The sequence below is a fragment of the Vulpes vulpes genome, chromosome 14, assembly GCF_048418805.1.
Source record: "Vulpes vulpes isolate BD-2025 chromosome 14, VulVul3, whole genome shotgun sequence".
In the NCBI taxonomy this organism is placed as follows: Eukaryota; Metazoa; Chordata; class Mammalia; order Carnivora; family Canidae; genus Vulpes; species Vulpes vulpes.
In genome coordinates this window covers 23442509-23470281 of record NC_132793.1, presented here as the reverse complement: position 1 = coordinate 23470281, position 27773 = coordinate 23442509, and the positions used below count along the sequence as shown (strand labels likewise).

Genomic DNA, 27773 nt, shown 5'->3' with positions numbered 1-27773 from the left:
CCAATCTTTCAGTTTCAACTATCATATTGACTTTGAGGTTTCTAAAATATCCATTCTCCACTCTCATCTGAACTCATTCCTATACCCATCTCAGGGATCTTATGGTCGCCTCAGTCTCAGCAAGCCTAAAACTCTTTGCCATCTTCCTCCTTATGATACTTCCATTTCTGTGAAGACACTCCCATCTTCCTGGACTTGTCATCACTCCAAACTCCTTTCCTCCTTTTTGGTCCAGTATCTCTTAAATCTCTTCCCCCATTCTATCCTAGAAAAAATGTGTTCTGAGGTCAGATTGCTTTCCGCTCTCCCACTTATGAATTATGCAAATTTGGCACTTATTCAGAGCCTCTACCTCCTTATTCTAGATTGGAGGTAATAATAGTATTTGTTTCATAGGGTTTGTTTATGAGGATTAAGTGAGCTATAACACAGTAAAGGGCTTAGCCCAATGTTTAGTATATACTAGGCATTTAATAAACGTTAATTATTACTGTCATCATTATTTCTTTATATCTAAACTATTGTAGTCATCCCCAACTTATTTCTCTGCTTCTTCTGGTCATTATTCTGTACACCGGAAAGGGCACTAATATTTAGGGACATTTATTAAATACCAAGCACATCATCTTTAGAGCAACCTTATGGAGTAATATCAGCATCACTTTGTAAAAATGGAACAGAGCCAATATTTGAACATAGGTCTGATTCTAAAGCTTCTTCCCTTTCCACATCTCCAAATGACCAGGTAACCACAAAGCACTATTTTCCACACACCATCCTGCTTTCTTTCTTTTAAAGATGTTAATTTATTTATGCATGAAAAACACAGAGAGAGGCAGAGACACAGGCAGAGGGAAAAGCAGGCTCCATGCAGGGATCCTGATGTAGGACTCGATCCGGAGACTCCAGGATCACACCCTGGGTGGAAGGCAGGCGCTAAACCACTGAGCCACGGAGGGATCCCCACCATCCTGCTTTAAAAAGCCTTCAACCACCGCCAGCCCCATTTTTCTTCCCAAATTTATTTATTTATTTTTTTAAAGATTTTATTTATTTATTCATGATAGTCACACAGAGAGAGAGAGAGAGGCAGAGACAGGCAGAGGGAGAAGCAGGCTCCATGCACCGGGAGCCCGACGTGGGATTCGATCCCGGGTCTCCAGGATCGCGCCCCGGGCCAAAGGCAGGCGCCAAACCGCTGCGCCACCCAGGGATCCCTCTTCCCAAATTTATTATCCTAGAATTTATAGTCTTCTACTTCCTTGACTTCCCTAGCACTTTCCTATAGGATCCCTGTGCTCCAGGGAAATTATCTACTGCCCCAGATACATCCCGAACAGGGTCATCTACCTGACATGACAGGCCCTCACCATTCCCTTTTACTTATTTAAATCCAGCCTTTCCTCAAGGCCTTCTTAGAGTCCCTCCACCCCATTGGTAACACCTGTCCTGACTTCCCTGTCCCCCATCACATGTCTCCTGACCCCTGGAGCACCTGCTTGTATCCTTTTAGACACTTGGTGTTTGCTGCCCTTGTGTTTCTTTGCACTTATGTTTTCTCACCAAGCTATAAACCTCTACACTTCAGGAAATCAGCCTTTTTTTTTTAAGTCCCAAGTAGCCCAGAGCCCTACGTATATATAGAAAGTGTTCAATACATATGGGTTGTTTTGGATGAAAGATGATCTTCCCAACTAGTTGATCTCTCTCCAACTGAGGGGGGCGGTGAGAGATTGAGCTTCTCCTTAATTTCACCTAATGTCTCCCCGGGCTGCTCCCCCCAAACACCCCTCAAATCTATTCCTCAATCCCAACCCCCCACCCCTGCCCTCCTTTCAAGACCACCCTCCCAGACTCTCTCCTCCGGGGCCACCGCCCTCCCCCGCCTCGGTTACCCAGGGCGTCTCCTCAGTCCCCTCCCCCAGGGCTGTCTCCCAGACCCCCCTCCTCCCGGGCCCCCCCTCACTGTCCCCCAGGGCTAGTCTTTTGGCCTGGGACCCCCAACCCAGTGCATCTCCCTCGGAGCCACCGCGTAGTTCTCGCCCCGGGACTGCTTCTCAGCCTCCTCCCCCTCCCGCAGGGCTGCCTCCAGACCCCCGCGCCGCTCCCACCCCTTCGGACCCTCCTCCCGAGCTGCGCTTCTGGCCGCTGAGCCCCCTCCCGCGCCGCTCCCCGGCCGGTGCCCCAGGGCCCGCCTGGAGCCGCCGCCCCCGCGGTCCGGCCCGGGCGCTGCCCCGGTGCCCCTGGCCGCCCCCCGCCGGGGCGGGGCGCGCGGAGGCGGGGGCGCGCTGGCGGCCGAGGCGGCGGCGGCGGCGAAGACAGGCGGGCCGGGCGCGTGTCCGCGGCGCCGTGACTCGGCGGCTCCGCAGCGGCTGCAGCGGGAGGACCCGGCCGGAGCCGCCGCCGCCGCCGCCGCCGCCGCCGCCGCCGCCGCCGCCATCGCAGCCGGGCGGCCGGGCCCCGCCGCGGGGATGCCGAGGAGCCGGGGCGGCCGCGCCGCGCCGGGGCCGCCGCCGCCGGGCCGTGCCCCGCGCTGGAGCCGCTGGCGGGTCCCCGGGCGGCTGCTGCTGCTGCTGCCCGCGCTCTGCTGCCTCCCGGGCGCCGCGCGGGCGGCGGCGGCGGCGGCGGCGGCGGCGCGGGCGGCCGAGGCGGAGGCGCCCTTCGCCGGGCAGGTGGGGCTGGCGCGCCGGGCCGGGGCGCGGGCGCGGGCGCGGGCGCGGGGCCTCCGGGCAGGGCGGGGGGCGGCGCCGGGGCCGGGCCTGGGCCGGGCCGGGCCGCGCCTGCAGCCGGGGGCGCGGAGGTGGCGCGCGGGGGTCCCGCCGGGGGCCGGGCCGGGGGTTGCCCGCGGCAGGGGCCGGGGAGGGCCGCGGGGCCGGGAGCTGCTTCAGCACCACGGACAGGGGCGGCGGGCGGGGGCGGAGCAGGAGGGTCGGGATTGTTGTGGTGGCGGTGGGGTGTGTGGCCTGCATGACTATGTGTGAGGGAAGCCGTACGACGCCTCGGAGTAAATAGTAAGCGCAGCCAGTATGTTGTGGGCTGGGAGAAGAAACCAAGGATGTTCAAGCTGGAGAGGAGAGGACGGGGGGTGGGGGCCGGGAGGGCGGGGGAAGGACTCGATCGCCGCGATCACCGTCTTGTATCTGAAGGGCTGTCACGTGGAGGAAGGATAGACTCGCTCCGAGTGGCCCCACAGGGCAGAATTAGGGTCAACGGGGGTGGGGGTAGGGGTTGCAAGAAGACAAATGTCAGCTGAATATTAGAAGTTTGTAACCATCAGAGCTGCTCAACCAGCTTAGGAGGCGGTGAGCTGCTCATCACTGACATGTGCAAGCAAAACCTCCGGGAGGGGCTTGGATGGATACATGCATAATACCTGCATGGTTACACGCATAATAACAACAACAATGCCAGCTAGCATTTACAGAGCACTCACTATGAGCCAGGTCTGGTGCTATGATTTATGTTAATAATTTCATTTCATCCTCATGACTACTCTATGATCCCCCTTTACAGGTGAGGATACGCACTCAGAGAACTTCAGTAACTTGCCCAAGGTCACACAGCTATGGAGCCATGGAGTTGGAATTCTAGCCTAGACAGGCTTACTCTAGTCACCACATATTTAACCATGACGCTATTCTATATCACAGAGGAGGGGCTTGGGGGGCAGTAGGACTAGATCATTTTTTTGGTCTCTTCCAACCTGGAGGTCTGCAATTCTAATACATGATAAGTAGTAAGTTAGGACAGAGTTCTTTGCTGAGGAAAATTAGCGATTGCCTCAGTTATCCTGAGAGATGGAGTGCATTTGTTGAAGCAGGCAGTCTGTTCAGAAGAATATGCCAGAACAGGGATTCTTAACTGGGCATGGGACTCAGGGGGCCTGAAATTTTGTGCAAGATTGTGTTTATGCATGCATATGTATATTTCTAGGAGAGAATACCTATATTTCTTCAGATTGTCAAACGGGTACATGATCCCAAAAAATTAGGGGGTGTCAAAAGTCTCTTTTGCCCCAGTTGGTAGTTGTCTTTCAAAGATCTTATCATTGCTGGTTGACTTTTAGTGGAAACTTTCTCTCGCCTGTTTGTGTTTTCAGCTTTATTATATCTCAAAGTAATGTGTTTCATAAGTTTATACCCTATAAAATGCCAGATTCCCTTAGTCTTCCTGAGTGCAACGGGTGAGGTAGGAAGACTGGGTAGGAAGGCCTGGACTTTAGGAGGCCTGGGCTTTAATCTGACCTTGCCCCCTGGTGGCTTCTTGACCTTCGGCCATTTCCTTGCCCTCTCTAGGCTTGAATTCTATCATCTCTGATGTAAAGAGATAGGGCTAGTTGATCTTAACTCTGAAACCCTTTTATTCCTGTGATATTTCAAGCATTAAGAGGAGGCTATTTGCTTAAGTATGTCAGGATGTGGAGGAAAGGTTATGTAGACCCACACCTTATCCTTATCAGCTTTACAGGCTTTGATTATTCCACCTCTCTTAGCCTTTGTCTTTTCATGCTTGAGCTTCCCCCCTATGACCAGCCACCCATAGAAAAGCCACATTCATCCTCTGGGTCATTGTAGTTGCCTTTTTTTAGATATCCTTGGGCCCTAGTTTTCAATAGATGTAAACCTGACCACTGTCCCAGATGTGGGACTCTGTAGTCTTGCACAAAGGAAGGATGATTTCTTCTTTGGTTTTGAGGTCCATTCCCGCTTCTGTCTATATCTTTGTCAGCCTTCCTGACCCGGACACGTTAGGACACTGCCTTTAGGAAACAATCTGCAGTAGCTCTCCGATCCCTTTCCTGTGTCAAAACTGATAGCCTGGAACCCAACACCCTGTACGTGGATTATTTTTATCAGAGTGCATTACCTTACATTTCCTCACATTGATGTTTATCTACCATTTTGCATCCCACTCAGTATCTTCCTTCGATTCTCTCTCCTTTGGCAGAGCATTTCTCTACCTGAAAAGGTTTAAGATGATCTGCAGTTTTGAAATTTTCACTTTGCTCTACTTCTGGATCACTTATAAAAAATTTAAATCAGACAAGTCCCAGTATGGTCTCCTGGGGCCCCCTGAACTCTTAATTTCCTTTCATTCCGAGAAGTGACCTTTTATTTCTATTGTTTCCTATCTCCAAGTGACCTGATTTAAAAAAAAAAAAAAAAAAAAAACAACCCTTAATTCCATGATGACTCCATTTTCAATGTCTAATATATTGTCCAAAAATTTCTAAAAGATAGAAGAATATATCCACTGCTTCTCTCAACAATTTGCACCTAATTATCCCTTCATTGAATACTAATGGCTCACTCACATGATTGAAACCTTACAGAAATATGGTTGCTTTTCAGCCAGCAGATAATGTTTAACTCCTCTTGCTGTTTTTTTTTTAAATCCTCTGGAGCCTGAACCCACACAACCTCCTCTCTAGAAGGCTGCCTTTCCCACTGCTCATAGGTACACATTCTTACTCCAGACAAGTTTGTCTCTCCTTTATCCTAAGACAAATTACCCATGGTTCTCTGCACATCCACATGCCATTTGTACCTGTACCTCCACACATCCATCTGTGACCTTTCCTTACAGTTTCATCCCAATCCCACTTCTTTAGGAAACTCCCTGACTTCTCTAGTTATTTATTCCTCTCTCTTTAGGGCAACACTTTGAAGCAGCCCCAGCCAGTTTGCCATTTAATTTTTTTTTTAATACGTAAACATTATTTGGGAGGAAAAGTTGCAGTTCTTAGGCAGGGCCTAAAAACATCTTATGTTTTTACATATAACACAATCCCCAATTCTCATCGTCGATTATTCAATGAGCATCTGGTGATTCTACTCTTTATCCCTTGTGCCAAAAAGTTACATGAATCTGAAATAGATGCTTATGGACAGGTGGGTCTTAAGGTCCCTTCTAAAAAGCTTCTTAGGGATAGGACTCATTGCCCACCTGTCCTTCCTTCATTGGAAATAGAGGTGGCAAAAAAAAAAAAAAAGGAAAATAGAGGTGGCAGTGATCCCACAATTTCACCCTTGAAAACCTGCTCAGTAGGTTGTCATCTAGTGGTAGTGACATACTAAAAGGAGGAACCAAGTGTGGCCATGATCTTAGAGGTCACCAAATAAGCACGTACTAGTACTTAATAGACATTTCTTGAATTACCATGAGTTACCCAAGGACTCTAAATCTAATAGTAGATGATTCAGAACTTGAAACTTTTCCTGGTCTCCTGACTTCTTAGTTGAAAGCATTTTCACTATCTTTGGCTTTTGATTTTATATCTCTGATCTAACATTACCAAAAGACAAAATGAAAAAAAATCCCCACCTCATTCAGTCTGTTTTCTCCTTTGCATTCTTGAGTCTTTCTTTTGTATTTTGCACATTAGGGGATCCCACTGATTCTCTAATTGGCTTTCTGTGTTTGGTTTATTTAAAGCATCCCTTTCTCTTATTATTAGCTGAGTAGAATATCTCACAAATAGTGTTTTGGTCCTCCTTTTTTCCAATGCGATTCTGAGGAAGGTCAGTACAGAGAGAAAGAGACAAGCTGATCAGCATGGGTCACACAAGTATTGTAGTGTGACGCCTGGATCGAAGGCATCATGGACTCCTACCCTCTAGACCAGTTTTGAGGGATCTGCTGTAGGTGGAGAGCATTCTTTGGTTTGTACCTATAGTCAAGACAAGTTAGAGCCCCGATGTGTCTAGCAGTGGAGCAGGTCCATTAAGAAACACTAACAGATTCCTACACCAAACATTTCTTTCAATATGACCATGGCCTCCCAGGATAGGTTCATTCTTGTCTGGAAAAAAAACCAAAATTCTCACTTTTAGGAAGTTCTCCCTTTTACCTAACCTGAATCTCATCTGCTGCTTTTTAAATTCATTTCTCTTATTATTATTGTGGTTTTTCCTATTACTTTAACAGTCTCCTAACTGAATCTGAAAGGTGCTTTGCACTTTGCAGATGCTATCATATGTGTGGCCCCACTTGATCCTGGCAACACCACGAGTAAGATAGGGAAAATATTGTCCTCATTTTATACATGAGCAAATAGAGACTCAGTGAAATTATGTGACCTATCCACATCTTGCCCAGGGACCCACATGTAGCTAATAAAGAGGCTAGGACTAGAAGCTGGATTTTCTGTCCTTAGTCTGCATGCTTGTTCTAGATTACTGCAATATCTTTGTTGCCAATCTTTCCCACTTTCAGGGTTGTCCCACTTGTCCTTGAAAGGGGTAGTTTCAGGGCAAAGAAAACTAATTATAACTGTACTAAAGAGACTGGTCTTCGGACATGCCTAGCCTTATCATATGTATAGTTTGAACTCAAAATGAAAGGAACCGGTTCTTAATAGACTGCAGCCAGTATCTCCTCAGTATCTGGAACAGCCCTTGGCACATTCTAAATATTTTTAAATTGATTTTATTGTCTGTGCCCCCACCCGCTTCTCTCAATCATGCTTCATACACAAAAGTCAGTGCCTTTTTTTGAAGAACAAATGAATGCATGCTAGAGGCGTAAATGAGGGCTGGGGAGCACCATGTGAGGAGGAGATGAAGCTCTCAGAGAATGTTGTAGGAAGAAGGCTGGTATTAAAGATGAACCGTTGAGGGAAGAGAAGGACAGACAATGGTGAGGGAACAGTCCAGACAGGAGGAAAACCACGAACCAAAGCTGCACAAAAGTGCAGGGCATGTTCAGGAAACAGCAGATAACTTGATGTGCCCGAGGCATCGCGTTACTTGCTATTTCCAGTAAGAGTGTATGAGAAGAGGCTGGACAGGGAGGCTGAGAGCAGATTGTGAAACTGGCTTTTGTCCAGAGGCTGAGGGGAGTCATTAAAGGTTTCTGAGCAGAAAAGTGACCTGCTCGGAGCCGAGTAGAGAGGTGGAGGGACTGAGGCCCGTTCCTGAGCCAGCTGGGTGCTGGCTCCTGCCCACATGCCTTTAGCTTTTTCCGAGCATAACTTAGATCTGCGTACCTGTCTTAGGGAATAGTGTCTGTATGTATAGAAGTTGCAAACCTCAGCTCCAGCTCCCTCCCCAACTGAGAGATTTTGGAACAAAGCTTTTGGTTTCTCTGGACCTCAGGATTGATTCCATCCACATCCTTTGCTAGTTTTCCTTCATCATTATTCCATGCATTCATTTTAAAAGGCAACTTTGAACTACGCTTTAATGACATATACAAAACGGCAAAGCCATATATATAAAAGGCAACATTTTCTCAAAGATCATATGGGCTGTTATAACAAAGTAGATAGAGAAAAACAGGCACTGTTATTAATAATCTTTGTTAGCCATAATAATTTTAAAACTCAATTCTGTACCATACACACTCATGGGCACACTGTTCTCTGTGCCCCAAAAGCTCTGGGCCAGAGAGATAGGGGTCATCTGCCAGCCCTTCCTCATCTCACCTGCCTCAACAGAATCAATGACCAAGCCCCAGCGGTCCCTCCTCCTGCACAGATCTTCTGTGCATCCACTTCTCTCTACCTCCACGTCCTCCTTCGTAGTCTGAACTTCTATTTTATCCCATCTAGACTTCAGAAATTTCCCACCTGCTCAGCCTCTCTTGCCTGCCTCTAATCCTTCCTCAAATGGCAGCCAGAGTGACCTTTTAAAAATAAATCCACCCAGGGGTCAGTTATCTCCGAAGCAAATGTGGCCAGAGCTAAGATTTAACAAAGCTAGTGGATTATCTAAGATATGTTTTATTATTTTTATGCCTTTCCGAGTGCTGGAAGTATTTAATAATAAAAAAATTTTTTTTTAAATCTGATCATGCTACTCTCACACTCACCTCGCTTAAAATGGCTTTTAGGATGAAGACTAGCTACTATTGCTCCTCTACTACCACTTCCTCCTTTTGATTCTTATTATGGGAAATCTCAAACACCCATGAAAGTAGAATGAACGGTATTATGAACCCCCTTATATCTGGCACCCACCAAGCTGCCTAAAAATGCCCGTGAGGGCCTACATGACCGAATCCTTCCCATTTTGCTAGCTTCTTTCTACATATGGCACCTTCTGACTCAAGTCTGGCCACCTTGGCCTTCTTCCTCTTTTTCTAATGGGCAGGCTCCTTCCCATCTCAGGAATTCAATAAGACATTCTTTCTCCTGGGGTGCTCGTTCTTCTACCTTCACCTAGTTCTCTTCTGCTCAAACACATGTTCTCCACTGAGGTGTGACATCCTCAGGGAGGCTGTCCCTGACATCACAGCCTGGATCTCCTGTCAAATGCACCCACAATGTCTTCTCTTTCTCCTTCATTCCACTCAGTGAAACACTGAGTCTTTCAGGGTCTGTCTCCCTCACCAGGCTGTAAGTCACAGAGTTAGTGGGGCCCCCAGGCAGGTAAAACAGTATTTACAATGTAATGTGAAAGACAGTGTGAGTGAGGGGTGCCTAGAATGCCACTGGGAGCCCAGAGGAAGACCTCACATGCCCTGGATAGTCCTCCCAGATGAAGTGGCAAGTTGCATTTTGAAGGATATTTAATAGTTCATCTTGGAGAGGGCATGTGGGAAAGGCATTCTATGGAGAAGGACAGAAAGAGGCACAGAATGTGTGTAGTCAACACAAGTAGATCATCAGCAGCTACAGGGGGAGTCTTTAGGGTGGGCACTCAAAGGGTAGGGCATACATGACAGAAGATAAGGCTAGAAAGGTACATACTGTTGTTGTTGGGTCAGACTGTGAAGCTTGTTGAGTTCTGTGCTAAGGAGCCTGGATTTAAAACTGACAGCAAGGAACCAGAGACAGTCTCCATAGTCAATCCAATCAAGCTGAAATTACTATATATTTTATACTCCATATAATTATTTAGGGGTTATCTACTTCAGCATCTGCCTGCTACAGTTGAAAAACTGAGGCCTGACCATGATCTTTCTTTTCCCTCTTCCCTTTTCTCAACTCATCAGTATGTCAAACCCCAAGGGACAGAAAACTCTGGCAGATTGTCAGGAAGGCCCTGGAACGGGTGAGGAAGGTGAGGCCTCCTCCTTCCTCAGAGAGTGAATAAGAGCAGGGCCCCTCTCCTGGCCTTGGGAGGAGGCCTCCTCAGAATTGGAAAACTTGGACAACCCAGTGCTGACCCAAAACCCCAAATGTGCCATCTCCTTGGGTATGGTGATTGTCTGGCTTGTGGTGGCCTCCTGGGAATGGGCCAAGGACATGGAGCAGAGCGCCAGGGAGTTCCCGCTAGTGCACTTACCACCCACTCAAGAGCTGGTGGCAGCCAAGAGGCAACGCTGCACCATTAAGGTGTTTGTCAAGAAGCTAAGCTGGGCATTGTGGGCGATCCTGAGCGCCCTTTTTAGACTGGCTGTAAGTGCAAAAACAACAACAACAACAAAACCCAAAAAACAGACAGTGCTTGGAGGCAAATCAGAGCCAGCGTGGAGGGTGTAGCATGACAGAGAGAACCCTCCCTAGGAGGCAGGGATGCTAGCTCCATTTCCTCCATCAACTTGCTCTGTGGTTTTTGGATAAAAGTCATTTCTCCCTTCATGTTTTATCTTGCTCTTCTGCAAAACAAGTGTATTAAATCAGATGGTTTCAAAGTATGTTGACCAGTGCATTTTCTAGATACCTGAATGGTTAAACCTTCAAGTTTGAAATTTTAAAAAATTAGTTGTAACCAAGATCAGCTCAGAGGCCAGGCTAGGACCTCAGTTGTATGGGTGGAGAAGGAAACAGGGCTCTGGTGAGATAGGAGCTGGGGGATTGACTTGATGGTAGGGGCTGATCTCTGAGGCATCACCACTCCATGACTGGGCTAGCAGCAGTGCCAAGGATGGTGGTCCATCTCTGGCCAGAGAGTATGGGAGCCAGAAGACAGACAACAATATTATGAGAATGCCTGCTACCAGCCAGAATTTGCTAAATGCTTCGCATTCGTGTTTTCATTTCCTATTGCTGCTGAAACAAATTCCCACAAACTTGGTGGCTTGTAACAGAGATTTCTCATCTTCTGGAGGTGAGAAGTCTGAAACAGGACTTACCAGAACTAAAAGCAAGGTCTCTGGAGGGCTGGCTTCCTTCTGGAGGCTCAAGAGGGAACTTGTACCAGGCCTTTCTCAGCTTTTTGAGGCTGCCCATATTCCTCCGCTGGCGGCCCCTTCCAGCACGATACCACTCTGACTCTTGCTTCTGTCGGCACCTCTCCTTCTCTGACCACGACCCTCTAAGCTCCCTCTTACAAGGAAGCTTGTGATTACATCGAGCCCACTTGGATAATCTAGGATACTGTCCCCACTTAAAGATCCTTACCTTCATCACATCTGTAAAGACTCCTTTGCCATGTGAGGTTACATAGTCATGGGGTCCAGGGATGAGGATGTAGCCATCTCTGGAGGGCCATTATTTTACCTACCACAGTGCATTATCTCACTGGATCCTCCTTACAAGCCTTCTCTTATCATCCTCTGTTTAACAAATGAAGAAAATGAACCTTAAAGAAGTGAGGTCATTTGTCAAGGACGCTCAGCTGGAAAGAGCAAAGTTAGGTAATACTTGGCATGTAGTGATATCTTGGCCCCAAGTGACCTATCTTTTCAGATAGGATTCTACCTAACTTCCAGGTGTACAGGTACTAGATTCTCACTCTCTGGAGAAGACTGAGAACCAGGCAAGGAATCTGAGACCTTGAGAAACAGATTAGGGTCCTAGCAATCTCAGCTTGGGATCTACCCTGTCTGGTAGACAGGGAAACCAAGGCAAAAACCCAGATGTGAGGACTGAACTAACAGCAATGGATGGGGAAGGATTATCTTAGACCACTCTTGATGTCAATATACAACAACACAATGGAATCTCAATGTTGGGGTGCTGATGAACCCTGAAGTTAGGATTAGCCTGGAGATGTCAGGTGAAGAACCCAGAGATGATGGCAGAGCCAAGTCACAGAGAGCAGGTCCTGGCTATTGAGCTAATTTTAATAGAAGGCTTTTATAAATGGGTGACATGCTTCCTGCCTTGGTACATTAGAGATGATAGTGCACACAGCACGCCCATTCCTTCCTGGCACAAGGTCATCACTCCTGACAATGATGGGTCCTTACTGCAGTGGTTCTACACTTTAGCAGGCAACTGAGTCACCTTAGGTGTTCATGTTTTAAAAATGCAGATTCCCAGTTTCCAGCCTCACACTAGTTTTGTAGGGTCTACATTCGGAGCTGGGAATATGCACTTTTATTTTTTTTTATTTTTATAAATTTATTTTTTATTGGTGTTCAATTTGCCAACATATAGAATAACACCCAGTGCTCATCCCATCAAGTGCCCACCTCAATGCCCGTAACCCAGTCACCCCCACCCCCCACCCACCTCCACTTCCACCACCCCTAGTTCGTTTCCCAGAGTTAGGAGTCTTTCATGTTCTGTCTCCCTTTCTGATATTTCCCACTCATTTTTTCTCCTTTCCCCTTTATTCCCTTTCACTATTTTTTTTTTTTTTTTTAGGAATATGCACTTTTAACAAGCTCCCTGAATCCTGCAATGCTGACAGCCCATGACACACAAGAACTGTACACTGAGGGACACAGCCTTGGTGATGGGGCTACATACAGTGAGGTGTTTAGAGTTGCTTGTCATCTACTAGGAAGATAATAGTAATTATTATTGCTATCTTTTACGGAGGACTTAATACCACATATTGTTATTTTGTCTACCACTCCATGAGGCACATGCTAATGATATGATGCAGATGGAAAAAGTAAGCAGAAGGGAGGTTGAATAATTTGCCTAAGGTCATGTAACAAGAAAATGGAAGAATTAGGATTTGAACCGAGTAGAGTTTGTCCCGAAAGCATACATTCTTAACCATGATCCTACATGTCCTCTCGAGCTGCCTTACTCCTCACTGCTCAGCAGTCCATTTCTGTCTACCTGCCCAGAAGAGGAAACCAGCTCACTCTGATCCTCAACCTGGAAGAATACTGACTGGTGCCTTGTGCTTTGTCTAAAACAAAATATAGCGTTGAACGGACCCTTAGAGAATAGTCAAGGCAGCTCTATATGGAAATCTTTTTATAGTAGTGTTTCCCCTCTCCTTGAACACTTCCACTCATTTTCATTCAATAAATATGTATCCAAGCCAGGCCTTGTGCTAGGTGTAGGGGTACTGTAGTGAAGACAGACTATGGGCCCTGCCCTCAGGCACTGTGTAGTCAATAAAAGGAGACCAGTTAACAGCATGTGATGACAACATTGCATGATAAGAACTGTGATAAGTAAGGGGTCAAAGAAGGCCTCCCCAGGGAGAGGAGTGTGATTCAGATAGAACAATGTATGGAAGTATCTGGAAGATTGGAACACACTGGAACACAGAATGCCAGGTGGGGAATGGTAAAAGAGGTGGCAGGAGTAGTCAGGGACCAAGTCACTAAGGCTCTTGTTTCTTAAAAATCACTTTACTGAGGTATAATTGACACCCAAAAAGCTGTACATATTTAATGTAGGCAGCTTAACAAGTTTGAAGATAAACACCCATGAAACCATCACCACAATCTATGCCATAAACAAATCCATCCCCTCCAGAGATTTCCTCCTGTCCTCATTATTTGTTATTATTATTTTGTGCTAAGAACACTTAAGATCTGCCCTCTTAGCAAATTTTTAAAGTATATCATTAACTATAGGCACTACGCTGTATAGTAGTAGATCTCTAGAACTTATTAATCTTGTGAAACATTGTACCCTTTCACTATACCTCTGGTTCCCTCTCCCTGGAAAGCTCTTGATGAAAAGCCCTTGAAGACTTGTGGGTAATGACACTTTCTATTCACTGGGCCACCTTCCCTGACCATCCTTTATAAAATGGTTGTCTCATCCTTCTTAGCTCCTCAACCTCTTTTATTTTTCATAGCACTTATTGCCCCATGGCTCTTCCACTAGACTGTAACTAGAAATTAACAAGAATGTTTTTGTTTGCTGTTCTATCCCAGAGCCAACACACAAGCACTGTGTACCAGGCACTGTGTACATAGTAGTAGGTCCTTGAATATTTGAATGAATGAATGAATGAATGAATGAACGAATGAACGGAGCCCATCTGATGTTTAGGAAGTAGAACCAATAGTTCTTTGGTAAAAGATGGATGTGGGCTGTGAAGGAAAGGGTAGAGTCATGGGTCATATGAGGCTTCTGGTTGGATAACTGAGTACGTGGTGGTGCTCTGGCACCTGGGTCATGGCAGAAGGGTATGGAGCTCACTACGACGTGAGATAAGACCTCACTCTGTGAGGTGTAGGATGTCCTGGGAGGGGAAAGAGGTGCCTGTCTAAGTTGTCCGACAATATGGAATGCCTGGTTTCAAACACATCTGGGTTTGAATCCTGCAACTTATTAGCTTTGTGACTCTGAATGATTACTTCCCTGAACTTGTTTCCTCATCTGCAAATTGGGGGGATTCCTATCTTGTGGGGTCATTACATTGTAGAGTTCCAGTGCAATGCTAGGTATATAGTTGGCATTCTAATACAGGTATATAGTTGGCATTATAATTATAGCAGCAATGGTAATAGCTGCTATAATCATTGCTGCTATAATTATAACACTTGTTTAAAAGTTGTTTCCTATCATGAGTCAAGATCTATGTCCTATAATCTCCTGTGCTGGTTTGCCCTCTGTGTCAACCAGAATAAATCTCCTTCATCCATAGTCAGTTGGCTTTACGAAGACTGGCATGTCCCCTGCCGTTCCTCCTTCTCCAGCCTTAACATCCCTCATTCTTCCCTCCTAGGACAGGGTTCACATGAGTGGTTCCTTCATTCTCCCAGCCACTCTCCCTTAGTCACACTCCTGTTTGTCACTGTCCTTCTGCATATACAGCCTCTAGGATGGGACTTGGACCTCCTATGAGTGTTGAGGTCATGCCTTGTTCCTGTTACTCAGTCATCATCTTAGATTATGACCTCAGCTACCCAGATTCTTTGATCAGGGTCTTTTATTCTTTCTTCCTCATTCTTGCTCATGCTTCCAAATTTAACGCTTCTTGTCTGGTCCTTCTTTGTGGACTTCCTCTCTGGCCTTTCTGATAATACCTTCCAGCCTGCTGTGATCCTGACCAAACATCTGATCCTAATCATTCTCCTGCTCCTTCTCCAGATCTGTGCAGTCTGAATTGGCATCACACCTATACAGGTGCATTGCTCCTGAATAGCCCCCAGAGGCCATGCTGGTTTAATAGATCCATCTTTCTCTCCTCCTCCACCACTTTCTCTGTTTCCCAAGAGTGAACAGCAGCACCGCCAGCTGATCTGCTTCTTGCTGCCCCCAATGCCACTTCTAATGTCACCACCGCCTCTGCTGTCTGCCGCTCTCTTTCCTCTTCGGGCTATGTTTTTTCTCCTTGTTATTTTCTGCTCTCTCCTTTGCCTGCCACTACCGAATATCTCAGCTTTGGCTTCTCAGGAACTGAAATCCCGCCTTCTGGCCAGCAAATCAATCACACGTATTGTCTGCCATCTCTAAATCTTTGGTTCAGCCCAGCTATTTTGGTCCCTGCTCACACTCTGAGATTTTTCTCACTCTTCTCTGGGTTTACACCTTTTTCAGCACTTAAAGGGTGACAGACATCTTAGAGTTGGTTAACTGAGCTATAAAGGTCAGACTTATGACATGGCTGGTGATAGGTTAATGGATCCAGGTGTAAAAAGACGGAAGGTAGGTCATTGTGTTTAAAACTGAATGAGGCTTTTTTCCTTTAGTGAATTTTATCTTTTTTTTCAGATGGGACAATGGAGCCTATTGCCTCATCAAACAAAGAAGTTCAAACCACAATAGACTGAATTTCAGCAAATGTTTTTTTCAACCTCTAACAGATACTAAGAACTGTGCTTGTTGTTTTCATATGTATTACTTAGGAAGCCTTCCCAAGATGAAATCCCTTCCTTGGTACCCAGGCAATGCCTCCTGGACCAACTGTTTGTTCGTTTGTTTGTTCGTTCATTCATTCGTTCATCCAGTGATGATTTGTTGTGCCAGGCACTGTTCTAAGTGTTGCAGCAGATACAAAAATAAACATAACAGTCTGCTTCTCAAGAACTCAATCTAGTGGGGAGAACATATCATCCAACAGGTTGGATACACTGTGGTAGCTGTGTTCAGAGTGGTAGAGAAGCAAAGCACTGCAGGAGTAATGAGGTTACCCACTAGTTCTTTAGGGAGAGTTCAGGGAGATTTACCAAAGGAGGCAACATTTCAGCTAGACCTTGAAGGATGAATTTGCTAACACGCATACAGAGAATGGGCTTTGTAGGCAGCAGGAACAGCCTGCAAGTATGCAACGGCAGGGAATATTTTGGAATTGGTATGGCTGGAGTATATAAGACTTGTACCAATACCAGGGGCTTCTGCCCAGAGAAGTCAGAGGGACTGCCTGGGTCACACAGTGGCAGAAGCAAGTGAGTGGCAGAGACTGGCTTAAGCAGCAGAAGTTGGAATTATCTGGTCCCTAGCTTCTTAGCCTCTCATGCACGCATGTACAGATCCAATCTCAATGCCCTATTCCCTGGCCTGGACCTTTGACCAGCCCCTCCCAACCTCATTTCCCTTCTTAGAGGTCTACCCCTGAGCTCTGAGGACTGTTTCTAGTGAACCTGGGAGGGAAGCAGAGCTTAAAGAAGGCTGATCCATTTTAGTGTTTAGTCCTGACCCAGACATCTGCCTAGGACCTGAATCCTTAGAGCCTAACTCCTGATGCTGCTGAGCTGGACTCTGTGACCTTCAGAGCACATCCTATTCAGCCCTGAGTGCCTCCTTGCTTGTGTATCCCAGAAAAGGAGCTGGGTAAACCAGGTTGCCCTTCACTGAAGAGGATCTACTTTCAATTCCCCAAAGTGTTCAAAGGCTGGAGTAGGTTTATACTCAGAGTTCCCTGTTTCTTATCTTTTACCATAAACAGTAATGAGGGCAAGAGTGGAGAAGGTTCTTAATTCCTGTGCTAGTTCAGAAGTAGGTGCTCAAAAAATTCCTCAGTTGGCTGCCTGGTTTGTCAGTGGGATCTGTCCAAGGATCCTCAGCCATTTCCCAAATGCCTTAATTCATCTTCATTGCGTTTCTAGAGGATAGACTCCATAGATAAGGAGGAAGTCGATTTAGTTTAAATTTGTACCACCCCCCTTTCTGGAAGGGTCTGAGATAGCTTATAGGTTGAAACAAAGTTTTTAAGTAAGACTTTTAAGGATGAGACATAACTTGGTGGTAGGAAAGATGAAAAAAGTGTTACTTCCCAGTATCACTGCAATCCATATTGAAGCCATACAATTGGCTGATGGATTCTTGGGGAAAAGGCCAAGAGGACCTTGGACATTGGCTCACCCAATGTCCACTTTCTGAATCCAGAAAACATACCAAATCTCCTATAGGGAAAACATTTTCCTCAAGCTAAAACTTGACAGAAAGCAATTGTGTTTGGGCCTAAGAAAGTTGAGAGTGAAGAGTACACAAGTCAAGTCAGCTGTCAGTTCTCTGACAGCAGTGCTCCCTGTGTGGTATGAGAGATGGTCGTGGCCACAGGCCTACTAGTGGCAAGCAGACTTGACTATAACACATACTGCCCACCATGGGACCCATCAAGACTGGCCCTTGGTCCAGGGAGAATGTGGGAGGTTGGGATGACTAGAATTCAAGGCAAAGGAGTCAAAGACCAAGTTTTCCACCTTGAGTTTACAAAACATAACAAGGACGCCATCCCAAGAAATAGCAAACACCTTTGAGTGATCATAGGTCGAGTGCATTTGTTCATTTTATTTTAACAACAATCCTGTGGAGGAGAAATTATTGTTTACATTTTACAGACAAGGAAAGTGCAATTCAGTTTAGCCGGTATCATCCAGCTGCAGTGAAGTCAAGATTCGGTCTCAGGACTGGGTGCTTCTTTCCCACTATATGCCCTGTTTATTCAACCCAATAATTCGTCATTAAAATTTTTCATTAAAAAAGGGAACATAAGGGCAGCCTGGGTGGTTCAGTGGTTTAGCGCTGCCTTCGGCCTAGGGAGTGATCCTGGAGACCTGAGGATCGAGCCCCATGTGGGGCTCCCTGCATGGAGCCTGCTTCTCCCTCTGCCTGTCTCTTTCTGTCTCTCTGTCTCTCATGAATAAATAAATAAAATATATATTTTTTTAAAAAAGGAACATAATGTGCCATTCTGGCTGAGAGGATATGGTGCATGGGTGTAATGCTTTGATGACATAATTTAACCTGGGAGTAGAAGCTGGAGCACCTGGATGAACAATGAGTAACTTAGCTGCCCTGTCATGTCCATTTCTAAATGATTTACTTGAGCTTTTTGGCTGATCCTAGGCCATAGTCAAGTCACAAGTGATTCTGTGTAATTTGCCTACTTTGTGAATAAATAATTACATATCCTCTCCTTCCACTCCCTACTTCCAGCCCCCCCCATCACTATACTCCTCTCTCCCAATTGTCATTTGAAACACTTCTCAGAATGTGCTGTACTCCCCTCCCACAACTGCACATGCAGTGTCCCTCAATACTGCCCCCATCGCTCTCCACCTGGAAGTCTCCCCTGAGTTCCCTTCTCTCCTCATCCCCACCCCCATGGGGAGAAGATATCTCTCTTTTGTTCTCCCATAGAACCCTGTACACACCGACTCTGAGGGCTGTGTTTTCATGGTGGGTTTACTTCTTGGTCTGTGAGTTCCCTATGCATCTTTGCATCCCCAGAGCCTTGCACGGTGCCTGGCATGTAGTAAGTGCACAATAATGTTTGTTGAGCAGACATGATGAGCGGCACTGTGTGTCAGGCACTTCTGGGCACTGGATATAAAGAAATGAGTAGAACACAGACCCTTCCCTCAAGGCACTCAGAGTCTGACACATCAGGTAATGATTAGAGCCCAATATTGTAAGATCTGTACTATCTATAATAGAGAATTTGAGAAGCACAAAAGAGGAAGAAAATAACTTAGTTTGGGGAGTGAGGGAAGTCTTCCGGAGATAGTAATTTATGAGCTGAACCTTAAAATGATGAAAGATTTTTGCCTAACTAAGCAGTATGCCAGGGCCAGAGAAAAACATACAAAAGCATCAAAGAGATTCAATGTTTGGAAAAGTACAAGAAGTATTGATATCCTGTCCCATAATTTGTAGTGAAAAACCCATTCTAGGTATCAGCATGAAAGAGGTAAGGTTGTCGTGCTGCTGTTGTTGTTAAGACTTTATTCTGTTTTGTTTTTAATTGGTCAGGTGCATTTTATCACAAGGCAGTAAAGATGTTATAGTCACCTTAGATGAAATAAATAATAACTTATTTATAGTTTCTGGTCTGCTTCCTCCCCCAAACGGTTTGCTTTGACTTGTAATAACAGGCACATCCACAAGAAGACTTCATATAGAACCAGAAGCAAAAATTACAAAGGGAATAATACTGTTTCCTAAGTTCTTTCTCCCTCATTAAATCACTTGGTGTTTAGGATAATCCTCTGAGGATGGACTGTAGCTTCTATCTGGCTCCAAGACCAGCATAGAGGGGTACTCCTGTAAGTGCTTATGGGTTCAGGAGATCCATGGATGCTTGCCTCATTTTCCAACTGATGTCACAGATATTTCCCGGTGCTCTGGTTTCTTCCATCCCCCACATGTCAGTGGGAATAATTATCTCTACTCTGCTATCTTTTAGAGTCATTGTCTGTTTGAGCTTCTTCATTCAAGCTACTTTCAGATGCTCTTGCATTTTTAAAGTGTTCCTCCCCTTTTGAAATGACTCCATGCATAAAACTTAGAAAACAAAAATGCTCTCCCATGATACTGTAACAGAGGATGTTCATAGTGAATTCTTTTTTTATTAAAAAAATTTTTTTTGGACATCATTTCAGACTTTCATAAAAGTTTCCAGGATAGGACAAAGAATTCCTGAACACCCTTCACCTGGATTCCCCAATTCTTAACATTTTACTACATTTGTTTCCTCTCTCTCTCCCTCCCTCCTCTCTTTTCTGAATCTGTTTAAGAAAAAGTGGCAGACGTGCACCATTTTATAAGCCAAAAAACTTCAGTGGATATTTCCTAAAAACAAGAAATTCTCTTACATAACCATGCTATTATTATTTTTTATTTTTTATGTATGCCCTTCTCTGCTTTTTTCTATGTATACATTTATGTATTTACATTTAAATTAAATAATGCATTGTTTTGTTTATACTTATGATGCTTTGCTCTTTTGGAGGGGTTAACAATAAAGACTGTATATAATCTCATGCCAGTAAGTATTCTACAATATGATTCTTCAACAGACTCTGACTTTAGACACAATGGTTTCTGGATGACATTTTTTTTTTTTTTTTGGATGACATATTTTTAACAGGCCACTCTGCTTCAGAGAAGGAAGCATTCTTGTCTTCTTACATGTCTAGTCCCATATCAGTGGAAACTACTACATAAATGAGTAAAGAGAAAAAAATAAATAAATAAATAAATGAATGAATAAAGAGGCAGGGTACTGGAAAGCCTTGAATGCAAATTTAATCTCTATTCTGTAGCCAGTAGAGATCCGATGAAAGCTTTACAGCGAGGGAGAAAGCCAACAAGAGCTGGGTTTTCTGGAGATTAATTTATCAGTGTGTGCAGGAGGGAATGCAGGAGGAAGCAATCAGAGCATGAGTCCATAGGTCCCCTCAGTAAAATGATCCCTAGTTTCAAGGGCAAATCTCTGCCCAGGTAGAACAGAGCCTTCCCCAGTATAATGCGTCCTTCTCTTTCATGTGTCTTTCAGAACTGGTTAAAGTCATATGGCTATCTGCTTCCCTATGACTCACGGGCATCCGCGCTGCACTCAGGGAAGGCCTTACAGTCAGCAGTCTCCACTATGCAGCAGTTTTACGGGATCCCAGTCACCGGTGTATTGGATCAGACAACAATCGAGTAAGAACTGCATAGGGCATTGTGCCTTTGAATTTTCCAGACTTACATTTGGGTTTATATTTGTCACGGCCCCGTGGATATACCATGGCCATCCTGCCCTCCTATCTTTCACTCCAGCAGTATCATCCTGGGAGGGAATACCCCAAAGCTCCTTTTCCTGGGTGAGCTGCAGAGGTTACTCGGCCCTAAATTTGCTGTGTGACCTTGAACAAGTCTCTTAATCCTTCTGGACCTCAGTTTCCTTGTCAGCACAATGAGAGGGTTTAGTTAGAGATGGTCTTAAATCTCCTCTGACTCTAATAGCGTTTGGCTCTTCAAGTCACCCCTCTGGCTTTCTCTGAGATGTACACATCTCACTTGATACAAAGAGCTCCTGAATGATAATGAGTTGGCAACTCATTCTACTTTTTCCATTTATCAAATATTGCCAAATATCTACTTGTGCCGGGCATTGGACTTGATCCTATGATTTCTGCTCTCCAGAGGCTCACCATGTTGTGAAAGATACAACCATCTGGTTGCAGAAGTCTAGAACTCAGAAGGAAACACTAATTTTCAGGGAGATGCTCAGGAGGTGAACAAAGAAGCCAGGCCATGAGGCTGTCAGGTTTCCTTGGGGAGAGTACAAAGAGGAGGAAGAGATGAGCTCTGGGAATGGAACCCAGGATGCAGGCTGAAAAGGAGCAGCCAGAGTGGTGGAGGAAACCAGGGGTTCTGTGTCATGGTACAGAAGTTGGGGATGGCCAATGGGCCAGCTGCTGCAGAGTGATCAGTTAGGAGACCGAAAAGTGTCGGCCAAGTTTGGCAGCGAGGGGACCATTGCAGGCTCTCTGAAACAGTGGAGACAATGTCAGACTGCAGTGGGGAGGAGGGGAGATGAAGAGTAGAGATGGCAAGTGGAGGCAACACTTTCTAGAAGCTTAACAGTGAAGGAGGAATAGAGGGTAGCTAGAAGTGGATAGATTTTTACTTGTTTGAAGATGGGAGAGAATTAAGCATCTTTACTTTTGTTTGTGAAGTAGCCATAAAAGTCATTAAAGCTACACAAGGAAAGCCATTGCCATTGCCCAGAAGGCATGGCAGTAAGCTGGGGAAGGGTCTCAAGGAGGCAGTGAGGGCTGGGGTCCTGAGCCCAGGTGAAAGCAGGGAGCAGGGCCCCAAGGTGGGGTGCTGGGAGGTAGTAGGGGATTGTGGATTCAGGACAGATCCACCCTGTGGGTGAGTCACTCCTTGAGAGAATTATCCCTCTGGGCCTTAACTTGTTCAGTTATGAAGGGGAGTGCTGGATTACAACTCTCAAATTCTAGATCCCATTATTCTAAGCTGTTAAAATTGACTTGAGTCTGAGGTTTTAGGATCTTATAATTGTATATGAACATTTTCTATTCCTTGGATTCTCTGATTGCAAGATTGTGAACTTCTGAGACAGTATGTTCGACTGCTGCTCTGATGGCATGAGGACAGTGGATGCCATGGCTCTGTGGTCTCAGGAGTGAGCTGGTTGCAAAGATCCCAGCCATATTCAAAACAGAGGTTATTTTGAGGGCTTTGTGCAGGCCTCATGGCAGTGCATCCTGGGGCAGGAGCACTGGTGTCTCTGCTGAGGCACCACCTGGCCTTGGGTTTTACTCTGTTCCAGAAAGCCCCAGGCCTGTTGGACAGGGTTCAGAGAGTAGCAGGTGGACGGAGAGAGGAGGAGGCAGAGGGAATGATCTGAGGGAGGAGGATGGCATTTCCCACTTGCAGTTCTGCTCCCACTTTTTTGTAGGAAGGCAGGGAATGCTGTCTCAGAGGCACGAGAAGGGAGAAGTCACTCACACTTAAACCCAGACCTGAGTGGAGAGGCTGTTTGGGGGTAGAATTTAGAGACTCGTTTCTGTTCCAGCTCTGTGACCTTCGGCAGCCACTGTCTTGCTCTGGGCCTGTTTCCTCTCTGGGGGCCCTTCCAGGCCTAGCTGCTGTAGCAGGGGTGGCTCCTAGTTCTTCCCAAGGACTGCCAAGGAAAGAAAGCCAGAGCAACTATTTAAAGTACTACATTTTGAGTGCCTACCTTGGGAAATGCCACACATTCCTTCATTCAACAAATCCTTGAGCCCAAACTTGGACTAAGCATGAGAAAAGAAAAGCCCCAGCTTCTGTTTGCTTGTTTTGTTTAAGTTGCATTAATTACTATTTTATTCATTCAACTAAGTCCCAGTCCTGCCTCATTGCTATATTCCTCAAGTTACTCCATTTATCTGTATATCTTTGCCCTCACCTGCAAAAACTAGGATAAATCATTTCTGGTCACCTCACAGAGTTGCTTTGAGGATCAAAAAATTTCTTTAAAAGAACCCCAAACACTAAAAATTAGAAATGTTTATACCATACATGATATTGTTATTATTATGTTTTTTAGTATTGATTTCTGAGTAGAGGCACTTGAGGCAATATGAAACCTGCAAAGATGAGTAAGACCTGGTTAAGTCCCTCAAGGGGCTTTTAATATTTGGTTAAAATAGTTTGTCTCCTTTTGTCTATGTTGCCAATGGCCACTGCTTTCAACAATTGCATAGAGACAGACTGTTTCCCCTTGCAGTAATCTCCAGCGGTAGTTTAGTGAGTTGGTCATTAGGCCAGCCCAACATAAAATGCAAGGATGGCCTGGACCCCATCAGCCATGATCTTTTAAAATCTCCTACCCTGCCCCTTTTATATATCCCCAGTAATGTCTCAGGCTTACCGTTCCCTCATGTGAACTTAACCTGACAACAAACAGTTATCAGGATTTACTTAGTTCCAGGCATTGGGCTAGCTTCTGGGGACGCAAAGATGAATAGGATGCCATCCGAGTCCTCAAAGAATTTGCCATTTGTTAGAGGCAATAGACGAAATAGATTTAAAATCACAACACAGAGTACTGAGCGCTACAGAGAATTCCATTCCAAGTCCTACAGTTGTTTAGTCACTTTCTGAACAACTCTAGTGAAAGGGAATTTGCTGTCTTATGAGCTATGCCATTCTACTGTTGAGCAGTTCTGATTCATTCACTCATTCATTCAGCAAATCATTATTGAACATCTGCATGAGGCACTTGTACAGGCAAGGTTCCTAGCTTCATGGAACTTAGAATCTCTTAAAAGAGACAAAGAATAAGCAAAAAAGCTAATATGTGATACTATTTCAGGCAATGATCAATGCTATGAGGAAACATTAAGCAGGATAAACAGATAGTGATAGGATGGGAGGGAGAAGCTATTTCAGGTAGGGTGGGAAGTCCTCTCTGAAGGGGTAACATCAGAGCGAGACTTTAAAGAAGTAAGGGAACAGACCATGTGAAGAAGAGCACTGCAAGCAAAGAGAACAAAGATCCTGAAGTGGGAATAATCTTAGCGTGTGCAAGGCACAGCAGGAATGCTGGGGCTGACTGTATGGGGGGAGGGGGAATATAGATGTCCACCCAGAGACAGGAGCTTGATCATGTGGATTGCTGGGGGCCAATGTGAGGAGCTTGCAATAAAATATTCTAGGGTTTCGGGGAAATCATTGGAAACTTTTAAACCAGGGACTCAGGTGATCTAATCCCATTTACAGGGTATTTGCACATATACTCCCTCCCTTAAGGCTCACTACAACCTAATCGTGAGAGCTAGAATTCTCATGTTGTAGATGGGGAAACTGAGGTTCACAAGGATTCCTTTGCCTGGGTTCCTATGATGAATGGTGGGACTGTAACTATCAAGTGTAAGTCTCCAAACCCCAGGCTTGAATGCAGCCCTGTGCTTTCATAGTCAGTTGTAAGTGAATGAATTAAGTAATCAGCTGATTGTGCTCCCATGGGGGAACCCATTGGAGCCAGGGCCCCAGAATCCAGGATGCAGCTGCACACTACCATTTAGCCTGGGACTGGGAACTCTGCAATGCCTTCCTAGAGTGTTCAGTGACCACAGTATGTGTGTGTGTGTGTCCTCTCTCTGCCCAGGTGGATGAAGAAGCCCCGATGTGGTGTCCCTGATCACCCCCACTTAAGCCGTAGGCGGAGGAACAAGCGCTATGCCCTGACTGGACAGAAGTGGAGGCAAAAACACATCACCTACAGGTGCTTAGACTCCCTCTCCTCCTCTCTGGCTTTGGCCCCACCCACACTCAGTTTTGTCCCGCCTGAGTTTCAGAGGCTCACACTGTCAGTGGGTCTGAGATCAGGGTGAGAGCCAGGTATGTGGGCATCAGGACCAGGGGCTGAGAGCCCAGGACTTTGTACCCTTGTGGTTTCCAGAGGATGCTGTGTCTCCAACTTAGGTTTATTTGGTCCTTTGGTGGCTTATTAGTTGTGTCTTGTTTCCTACAGTTTTTAGAAAGTGGGGTAGGGATTGTTCAGCAACTTTCAGCTGTGATTTAAAAAGAAAAAAAAAAAAAAAAAAAAAAAAAAACGGGACTGAACTTACTCTCCCGATGACTGCTTCCCAAACCTCACTTCCTTTGACCTGGATCCCTTCTCCACTTAGCCTGATGGACTTCACCTGAACTTCCCAGCTGAGTTCCCATTGTTTCCTAAGGAATATAAAGAACTGGGAACTGAATTATAACAGTGTAACTCCTGAACTATCTGGGGAAACCAAGGGTGGAGGAGGATTAGTCTCCAAGTCAGACCAGCGACCAAGGACAGGGATGATAGAGTCCCACACAGCAGATTCAGACATCAGGATTCAGAGTGGGGCTGGGACTGGGAACTCTGCAATGCCTTCCTAGAGTGTTCAGTGACCACAGTATGTGTGTGTGCCTGGCAAAGGCCAGGCATAGAGCAGGCTCAGGTGGGCTCTTCTTGACACATCTTAAGGCTCTGATTCCATCTCAGGTAGATGCCCTTGACTCAGGGGTAGGATCTAAGACAGAAATTCTGAAAGCTGAAGATGAAAGGCTCTTCTGCTGATGAGCTATAGAGACCAGAACTGGAGTTTTTTTCAGAAATCTGACAAGAGAAAGAAACATAAGAAAAATCTGAATTAGAAACTGGATAGACTTATATACAATGGAATATTACTCAGCCATTAGAAACCACAAATACCCACCATTTTCCTCAACGTGGATAGAACTGGAGGGTATTATACTGAGTGACATAAGTCAATTGGAGAAGGACAAACATTATATGGTTTCATTCATTCAGGGAATATAAAAAATAGTGAAAGGGAATAAAGGGGAAAGGAGAGAAAACGAGTGGGAAATATCAGACAGGGTGACAGACCATGAGAGACTCCTAACTCTGGGAAATGAACAAGGGATAGTGAAAGGGGAGGTGGGCGGGGGGGTTGCGGAGACTGGGTGACAGGCACCAAGGCGGGGCACTTGACAGGATGAGCAGTGGGTGTTATACTATATGTTGGCAAATCGAACTCCAATTTAAAAAAAAAAAAAAATATATATATATATATATATATATATATATATATATATATATATATGAAACTGGATAGACTCTTAAGTTCTCCTGAAGACACAGAATGAATTAAGAGAGAAACTGGCTTCAAACCTTAGCTTCTATCACTTGACCTCTCTGAGCCTCAGTTTCCTTACCTATAGAATGGGTGAATAATCCCTACCCAGGTGCTCATGGGGCAGAGCATCCAGTAGTGATGCTCTGTTATGGAGAACCATTCAATACACTTATTGTAAACTTAAATCACTAAGTCTATAACTAACTAAATCAGATACCACCTATACCAACTTCCCAGATAGACAAACAGTAGCTTATACAAGCAGTAGACAAGCAAAGTAATTGGTACCAAATATTTTTTAAAGGGATGTTTCACTCAAACTCTAGAACTTTTAGACTGGGACTAGGTTTAAATATTTCTATAACTTTTATAAGTGTTTTATAAATATATTTTATGTATTTGGAGAAAAACTTAAAATTCAGAAAACGCTACCCACCAACTTAACTTTTTTCTGCACATTGGAAAGGAATTCTGTGTTTAACACAAATTTTGTGAGAGATCACATATAAAACATCAATTAGAGCGAAGCTGCTCTGACTGAGGCAGGAGTAGAGACCCAGAGCCTTGCCCACCCAGCGTCTTCTTCAACCCCAGGGGTACTTCAGCAGAATCCTAGGGTTCAAAATTTATAGATGAGTAGGCCATATGGTCCCTGGTGTCCCTTTTAACTCTACAAGCCTCTGATTCTGACTGTTCCTCCCTAATGACCCTCCCCTCTCTCACCAGCATTCACAACTACACTCCAAAAGTGGGTGAGCTAGACACACGGAAAGCGATTCGCCAGGCTTTCGATGTGTGGCAGAAGGTGACCCCGCTGACCTTTGAAGAAGTGCCGTACCATGAGATCAAAAGTGACCGGAAGGAGGCAGACATCATGATCTTCTTTGCTTCTGGTTTCCATGGTGACAGCTCCCCGTTTGATGGAGAAGGGGGATTCCTAGCCCATGCTTACTTTCCTGGCCCAGGGATTGGAGGAGACACTCACTTTGACTCAGATGAGCCGTGGACACTAGGAAATGCCAACCATGATGGTAAGGCCATGACTGGGGACAGGGGGTCAGTCCTGGATTATTCAGTTGCCAGGGAAGGAAGCCCTGAGGAAGAGCTGGGGATGCCATAGATGAGTTTCCTGCTCTGGAGATTCATGTTCAAGAACTAAGAACCTAAGAGGGTGGGAACTAAACTCTCTGATAATATTCAACACTGATCCATCCATGGAGATGGGTCAGATCACTTAGTAAATGATCTAAAGGGGGGGGGGGGTGAGTTAAGAGGGAGGGGTTAGGCCATGAATAAGAAGAAGTAATGGATCAGAAGCTGGAGAAAAAAGGTAAAAATATCATTAAAGCTGAAAGTGAGGGTCTCAAAGTGGTAGGCTCTGGCCTGACTGGTAACAG

At 45.4% G+C, this 27773-nt stretch overlaps 1 protein-coding gene across 1 annotated transcript in view; it reads left to right on the top strand.

Annotated features, from left to right (window-relative positions):
• The first annotated feature begins 2471 nt into the window (after window positions 1-2471).
• Window positions 2472-27773, top strand: part of MMP24 (matrix metallopeptidase 24) — a 43040-nt gene continuing 17738 nt past the window's right edge. Inside the window, exons 1-4 of the mRNA XM_072736036.1 lie at window positions 2472-2672; window positions 20757-20905; window positions 24867-24983; window positions 27103-27407. Of these exons, the coding sequence (XP_072592137.1) occupies window positions 2472-2672; window positions 20757-20905; window positions 24867-24983; window positions 27103-27407 (772 nt within the window). The remainder of the gene's footprint in view (window positions 2673-20756; window positions 20906-24866; window positions 24984-27102; window positions 27408-27773) is intronic.